Here is an 8,660-nt window from a genome sequence, read left to right as displayed (position 1 = left end):
GTGAAGTGTTTTGGTCTCTCAGTTGAGGCAGACAAACCTGCTGACAATACTCGACTGGTATTGTTGTTCCGTGACAGCTGGCGTTCAGTAATATCACAGTCTTTGTTCACATTTGTTCGTGGCCCTCAACATGTGTGTTCTCCTTACCCCCTCAACATCATTTCATTGTATCCGTCTAGTCTACTCTACATCTCTTCCTGGATCGACAATACTCGCTGGTATTGTTGTTCCGTGACAGCTGGCGTTCAGTAATATCACAGTCTTTGTTCACATTTGTTCGTGGCCCTCAACATGTGTGTTCTCCTTACCCCCTCGACATCATTTCATTGTATCCGTCTAGTCTACTCTACATCTCTTCCTGGATCGAGCTCCGGACGCCATTACTACAGCACTTCCGGTGCAAAATGAGCGTTAAACTTCCGGTTCCTGCTAATAGGCGTAATCAGAAGCAGGGTGTCTGGTGAAGGATCAAAAGACACACATCGACGTCCGGTTTCACTACCCACCTAACACTGTTCCTTGTCTGCCACTAACGCCAATAACAGATTGTCACTGTTTCCTACATAAACAGCAATTTTGTAATTTTAAAAATTATTATATTATCTCGATATATATCTAATATGTGCCACACAAAGTGAAAACGTAATATCTTCGAAGCGATTATGAAATATTTGTTGAATTATAACCACAGGTTTTAGGTTACTCTCAATAAAACAACTAAAACATATCATTTGTATTGTAATTGTGGTCTCGTTCTATTCCAAATAAACATAGTTAATTTCATATTGAAGAATTCGTATTTCTTTTTAAGATAGCTACAGCGCAACCTCGGTAATTAACACGGAACCTGTTAGACTACCTATTGTCGAGAATTGACAAATGTGTACTGTGTCTGAAGACATTGCCATCTTAAGGAATGTAGAGTGTGCGGCCTAAAGGGCATTCACAATTTGTTTGTTTGTTTGTTTGTTTGTTTGTCACTGTGGTGTGCAATATTCCAGCTGTGGTATGATCCAGTGTAGACCATACAATCCATCGGTATCATTGGTCTACAGGATACGATGATATGATCCATGTTTCACTGTAGACATACGCCCGTGATAGAACCAGGTAAACTTCAGTAAGTAAACCACTTTATTTTAAGAACACATATCAACGCTTCACATCTTTTACAAAAATGCACAGAATTACATTTACTTCCGGTATTAACATCCACGTGTGCAACACGAAACGTTCTGCGCACCGGTATTAAAATGTACGCGTGAATGCGTGTTTTTGCGCAGATTTTAAAACGTTCACACTTCTGAATTATCACAAACATTGTATGGTCTCTACAGGGTCTCCTTTCTGACAAGTCACTGCAGCGCTACGACTTCCGTGCAAATTATACAAATCTGTAGCCTTACGGCATTTGCTTTACGAAGTTGGCTCTTTAAAAGAGGATCCAGCACAAAATACCGCCTATACGCTGATATAATATATAGAGGTCAATGTTCATCAGCCACGGAAGCAAGTGGCTATTTATATATTAGATCACGTTACTTTGATTTAACACAAGCTTCAGTTGAAGTTTTAGACGGCGAATTGTCTGTGGAAATAATGTTTGCGTTGAAATAAATGATCGCGATGTCGTAAAAGACAAAAAAATTCAATACTTGTTCAATGGAAACCTGTAAATTGATAAATAGTTTGGTATCGTTGCGAATGACTTCGGAAAAGAACTCCTAGTAATGTCTCAACACGTTATACGTTAGACGACATACGTTTTTTACCAGCACTTAAAGATACATCAAAGGATAAACAATAGCAGCCATGACAGGAAGAACGTTTAGCATTGGTCTCGTCTTTCATATTAAATGCCTAATAATGGTGAATATGGCTTGCCGCTCGTAGATTCCGGCATGGCACTAATTGTCTCGTGAGTTATCGCGTGATCTCACTGAGCGTAAGACGATGATCAAAGTCACGATCATCAAGATGGCTGCGAGGACTCCCAGAGTGGCTAACGCTGCGACGATGTTGGATGTGAGTTCACACACTGATGAGGATGGTGGTTCAGTGTTACCGCCTGGAATAAATAAACATAAATCATAGTACTTTCTTTAATTGTGTGTATTTACTATATGGTCAATACTTCTGTCTTTACACTACGTTCCTCCACCATTTAGCTCCTCTACCACGACCACATCAACTACCGCATACCGTTATCTTAAAGCAATACCAATCCGATTACAACCATAACTACTACCACTACAACGACTGCTACGATTACTACAGTAACTACTGGGGAGGTTGGGTAACCTAGTGGCTAAAGCGTTCGTTCAACACGCTGAAGGCCCGGGTTCGATTCCCCACATGGGTACAATGTGTCAAGCCCATTTGTGGTGTCCCCCGACGTAATATTGCTGGAATATTGCTAAAGCGGCGTAAAACCACACTCCCTCACTACTGCAACAGGTACTACCACGGTCACAACCGCTTCATATCTTTGAAAAGCTGCAAGATAGCATCAACAACTACCGTTGGGTCAGCGACGACTAGCACTACCACTACCACACAGAAAGCTATCAATACCACAAATATCAGTATGCAGTGATAAGTCTGCTGACAAAGAGTGGTTCCAAAGAAACAACTTTATTGATGCCAACCTCGAAATAAGCCATTTTGGGCTTGGATATATGGACGGTAAGACATAATTATGTGTTCTTTGACCCACCACTCTGCCTACGCTGTGCGACTGAGTAATAGTTTTCATACTTTCAGCAATATTCCAGTATTTGTAAGGTTAGGGACACCAAGAACGGTCCTCTCAAGGAGAGACGAACCTGGGTGATAAGCGACCGCTTGAACCACTAGGCATCCCACTGACCCAAATAGTAAAATACTAAAATGCCAAATTTTATCTGCCATGTTCAGATAATATGTTTTAGATGAAATAACAGATTCCAGAAAATAATTCAATCCTTGAAATATTTAGAAGGTGCCCACTATGGTTCAATCCATGTCAACGTCACTTGTCTTGTAACATATGTTATATTTGGAATTACACTTTCTTAGTAAAGTAGGCTACCGATTCCACCCTGAGCGGATTAGGCGGCCGACTTTGTGTGCTGGCGATTAGGTGCCTGACTCTGAGGGTGTGGGTTCGAATCCCGAATGAGACTCAACCCAAAAAGTACTAGAATCTGTACTTTACTAAGAAAGTGTAATATAACACATGTTACATTTGACCACTTTCTGAAAGGCACTGTGTAATCAATCACCTATCTTCACTTGACAATGGGCACACAAATATATGGATAAAAATGTACATAACATGTGAATGGGCTACATCGCGAGACATTGAGTCTTGCTTACCTGTTATAGCAGATGTGGTGGGCTCTTTCTTGATGACAATTGTTGTTTCTAGAATCTCGGTTGTCTCCCCTGACGCCCTCTTCTTCCGTCCGTATGACGGTCTGTTACCAGAACAGGTGTACTGGAAAACAAACAAAAGTGTGTGAGTGAGTGAGTATGATTTAACTCCGCTTTGAACAGCATTCAATGTAACGGTTCTAAACTATCTCATTGTGTTTCTTAGAGCTTATACGACCCTCGCGCAAAAGCCTTTTAATTAAGATTACAACACTCAAGGCCTCACGAAAGTCTTTAAAATATTGTTTAACGTCTATTTTTATGTGGTGTACATTTTCAAATGTGACCAAAAAATGATTTGTTCCCTTTCATTTCAAAATAAACTGTAGATCTGGCTTTGCATGTGTTTCCTGTGTGCCGGAAACGCTCACTCTTTAACAACACATAGTAGCATCACTCTTCATAAAATAATTTCTAATTAAATACTGCAATACAGCTTTTTGTTTGTATCGTGGGATCTAAGCGATCACGAAAAAGATTTCTTTGATTTTTTTCAACCTGGGCATCAGATAATTGACATATACAACTAAAAAAGAGTAACGAACACACAGAAGGATGAATGATGTCCACAGGCCTTGAGAGATTAACAACATTATTAAAATACTTATTTAAGAAGTGTACATATCATTTATGTCCATTTCGCTTGGTCTTGGTAAAACATTCATTAATTGCTTACTTTGAAACTGCCTTAAGGACAGGTACATGTTGATAGAGTTAAGTGCCATTTTACTCGGTCCATATGTCGACCTTTTAGGCAGACAGTCACCAAACTAATGTTCCCTGGTAGGTAAACTCTCTGATGTCTAAGAAGTGCTTTTGGCGGTTTCACAAATGGCTGTTTCCGTTAACTGGTCCAATGATCGATTGCAGTTCAGACTAAATCCAACTGTAGTGTAACAGGTGGGTTATTGTGAATTAAGCCGTTAAAACCAATGATGACATAGCACATTAAGACAAGGACTAGGTATTCTTACACATGAGCAATAAACATAAAAGACCGATCTTGTTAAAGAGTATTATCTTTACAACTTATATGACCCTAAGTGGTTGAAGTAAACGAAACGGTAATATCCTAACTGTAGGGTTTCTGGCTCGGCAAGAATGTCCTTTAATGTAGCCAGATTGGTAATCCCGTCTATGTTAAGTGAAGGGCAAACACACTGCCCACCACGATCTAACCACCTGCCAGGTGGTTGAGTTTCAGTCGACCTACCGGATTGCAAGCGCTGTCAGCGGCGGTACAGAACGACAGTTGAAACCTGAAGCCGACTGTGAAGCTGTTTCGGAAGGAAAAGGCGTTGATGCAGAAGTCGACCCTTCTTGCGTCGGTCGCGTTTAGCTGATAGGGCAGTCTGCTGACTACATTGGCGTTACCTGTTATCGGGCACCTGGAACACAGAGACAGTGATTTAGTAGGTTTTAATGTCGCGCTATGTCCCTGCTGCATCACGGTTTGTCAGCTGTATGGTGCCGGAAAGCAAAATGATGATGGTCTCAGACGTTTTCCACTTTAGAGACACCTAAGTGCGTGGGTGAGGTGATTACAAACCTAGAAACGTACTTATGGCGCACCGGGATTTGAGTGAGTGAATTGGGGTTTACGCCGCTTTAAGCAATATTCCACCAATATCACGGCGGGGGACACAAGAAATGGACTTCACACATTGTACCCATTTGAGGAATCGAACCTGAGCCTTCGGCATGACGAGCGAACACTTTATCCACTGGGTTGCCCAACCGCCCCACCGGGATTTTAACCCACGATCATAAGTTTCTGGCACGCTACGCAATATTGCACAACAGGTCGTATTGTTTCTGTGTTGCCATGAGTGAGTGAGTTAAATTCACTCAGCAATATTCCATCTATATGGCGGCGGTCTGTAAATAATCGGATCTGGACCATACAATCCAGGGATCAACAGCATGAACATCAATCTACACAATTGGGATACGATGACATGTGTCAACCCAGTCAGCGAGCCTGACCACCCGATCCCGTAGTCTCTTCTCACGACAAGCATGGGTTACTGAAGATCAATTCTAAACCGGATCTCCACGGGTCGTGTTGACATGAAAACATATCATGAAGTCTCAAGTTTGGTTTTAAGTTGAGGTCGAACACTGGAATATTCCAGCTGTATGAAGAGGATTTGTAAACACATGTACAAGGCAAGCGAGTGAGTTGAGCTGCGTTGAGTTTTACGTCGCATCGGCATTATCTCAACGACGGGCAAGCGAGTGACATCATGAAGATCTATTTACACAACTGGGGTACGGTAACATGAATCAACCATGAAACGATCCCGTTACTCGTCTTTACCACAAGCATAGTTGCTGAAGACCAAACATGACCCGGATGTTGACGAGTTGAAGAGCCTGAAGCGTTCGGGAAATACTTTCTAGATGGTTCGCGATCGTCATAAGAGGTACTAAATAAGTCAGACCGATATGCCCACCAAGCAGCCGTTCATAAACCTAGCCGGCAAACCAGTGGTTGATGTCATGACGGCATTCAATATTGTTCGGGCACTATGACACAGAGACCCGTGAAGGTCCAGGTTAGAATATTGATCTTCAGTAACCAATGCTTGTCTTAAGATGTGACTAACGGGAAAGGTGGCCAGGCTCGCTGACTTGGTTGACACATGTCATCGGTTCCCAATTGCGCAGATCGATGCTAATGCTGTTGATCACTGGATTTTTCTTGTCCAGGCTCGATTATTTACAGAACGCCGCCATAATGCTGGAATATTGCTGAGTACGGCGTAAAGCTAAACTCATTCACTCACTCACTCACTATGGCACAGACACTCAAGACAAGCACGGGGCACTTGTGGTCTATTGCTCCCCGGAATCTTAAAGTGAAGTTAATGTGGTGTAGCGTGAAAGATATGTTAGCGATGTGGGTTCAATGTGATTCCTGAAAACTCTTCTAAATCATCTTGCCTCAAACACTGTACGACCGCTTCCGTGGTGTAGTGGTTAGAGCGTCCGCCCGGAGAGCGGAAGGTCGCGGGTTCGATCCCCGACCGCGTCATACCAAAACACGTTAAAATATGGTACTTGTTGGTCCCTGCCTGGCGCTCGGCATTAATGGGTACAACAAGGACTGGTCGGCCCGGAGTCAGTATAATGTGTCTGAGTGGGGTATTCATGCTTCACTGCGGCATGGTATCTCAGTGGGCTAGCACTATAAAACCAGCTTAAGTCTGGGCTAGTACAAGCAGCCGCACATACACATACACACGCATGCACGTCGTCATATGAGCGAAATATTCTCAAACACGACGTAAAACCCAACTTCACCTCACCTCACCTCACACACTGCACACACCAAAGAGATATTACGGTAAAACAGCCACGCCGATCCAGCTTACCCATCAGCTAGAACACCAAATGTGGTCGCCGGCGTCAGCTGGTCGTTGGCGGTGACGCTGTCAAGACGAATTGTCGTGTAACCTGTAAAAGAGCAGCATTGTATTAAACAATGTGACCAAATTTCTCTTTTCGGTTCCTTGTACTAAAACATACATTAGAGTGAGTGAGTTAATATTTTACGTCACATCGGCACACATACATTAGACATCACAAGTAGGTAACATAAGCCTGTTTGTAATACTTTAATATTCTAAATGTAAACATATTTTTTAACTTAAAAGAAACAATGAGAAAGAGTGTTTACTGTTTGTGTTTTTTCACCGACAAGAGTGATCCATATCTTTTACCCCCATCAACTTTGAGTCGACACCAAAATGTTATTGTATAAATGAATAAATGACATTCAAATAGCCACATGAACTATATGTCAATTATGTGTGTTCATGACCAGAGACCGCCTCCGTGGTGTAGTGGTTAGAGCGTCCGCCCGGAGAGCGAAAGGTCGCGGGTTCGATCCCCGACCGCGTCATACCAAGAGACGTTAAAATATGGTACTTGTTGGTCCCTGCCTGGCGCTCGGCATTAATGGGTACAACAAGGACTGGTCGGCTCGGAGTCAGTATAATGTGTCTGAGTGGGGTATTCATGCTTCACTGCGGCATGGTATCTCAGTGGGCTAGCACTATAAAACCAGCTTAAGTCTGGGCTAGTACAAGCAGCCGCACATACACATACACACGCATGCACGTCGTCATATGAGCGAAATATTCTCAAGCACGAGGTTAAACCCAATTTCACCTCACCTCATGACCAGAATATTAATATTTACACGTATGCACATAAGTAGTGAATGCAACGATAAAAAATCAAGTTGAGGATAAATAAAGGTTACAGTCTCTCTGTCGGCCACAATATTCATTGTATAATAATTATCTTGAGCTGAAAATAAACTTCCCATCGGTACTGTTATAGTTGCTTGCTTATTTGGTTTGTTGTTTTACGCCGCACTCAGCAATATTCCAGTTATATGGCGGCGGACTGTAAATAATCGAGTCTGGACCAGACAACCCAGTGATCAACAACATGAGCATCGATATACGCAATTAATACGATGTCACTTGTCAACCAGGTCAACGAGCCTGACCACCGGATCCCATTATTCGCCTCTTACGACAAGCATGGGTTGCTGAAGACGGTTCTGTTATAACTTGATGCTGACCATGTAGAAGATGCGTATCTTGTGCTGCTGGCATTTTAAGGGTATGAAAATATACAAGAAAAGTATATTTCCCTCCACATAGTCCATGATCTTGAATAATTCATATGTGGAATATTTTCTGCGATTTCTGGAGTGAGGAGACATACCTGTTGCCTCGATGACGAAGGCAAAACACACCACTTCCCCAACGTTGACTCCCGTTGTCGTTACCGCTTTTCCGGTAACCGGGTCCGCAATAAACACATTAGCAGCGTTGATGTTGTTTGTTCTGTTCACGAGGATTATCCCTGAAGAACTGTAACCATAATTATGAGTGAGTGAGTATTAGTTTTATGTAGCTTCTAGCAATATTCCAGCAATATCACGACATGGAACACCAGAGTGAGTGAGTGAGTATGGTTTTACGCAGGTTTTAGCAATATTCCAGGAATATCACGACAGGGAACACCAGAGTGAGTGAGTATGGTTTTACGCCGCTTTAAGCAATATTCCAGCAATATCACGGCGGGGAACACCAAAGTGAGTGAGTGAGTATGGTTTTACGCTGCTTTTAGCAATATTCGGGCAATATCACGGCGGGGATCACCAGAAATGGGCTTCACACATTGTGCCCATGGGAGAATTGAACCCGGGTTCTACGAGCGAACGC

General features: G+C 42.6%; 1 protein-coding gene across 2 annotated transcripts in view; it reads right to left on the bottom strand.

Moving 5' to 3' along the window:
• Positions 1 to 1,116: 1,116 nt before the first annotated feature.
• Positions 1,117 to 8,660, bottom strand: part of LOC124282897 (EGF-like domain-containing protein 2) — a 38,369-nt gene continuing 30,825 nt past the window's right edge. For both annotated transcript variants that reach the window (XM_046718938.1, XM_046718939.1), the window contains exons 9-13: positions 8,158 to 8,306; positions 6,792 to 6,873; positions 4,628 to 4,802; positions 3,358 to 3,478; positions 1,117 to 2,068 (exon numbers count right to left, since the gene is read on the bottom strand). In XM_046718938.1, coding sequence (XP_046574894.1) covers positions 1,908 to 2,068; positions 3,358 to 3,478; positions 4,628 to 4,802; positions 6,792 to 6,873; positions 8,158 to 8,306 — 688 coding nt within the window. In that variant the 3' untranslated portion in view covers positions 1,117 to 1,907. The remainder of the gene's footprint in view (positions 2,069 to 3,357; positions 3,479 to 4,627; positions 4,803 to 6,791; positions 6,874 to 8,157; positions 8,307 to 8,660) is intronic.

This window comes from Haliotis rubra, unplaced genomic scaffold (assembly GCF_003918875.1).
Source record: "Haliotis rubra isolate DU_JTF1 unplaced genomic scaffold, ASM391887v1 Scf306, whole genome shotgun sequence".
NCBI lineage: Eukaryota > Metazoa > Mollusca > Gastropoda > Lepetellida > Haliotidae > Haliotis > Haliotis rubra.
This window is presented reverse-complemented; position numbering and strand designations above follow the sequence as displayed.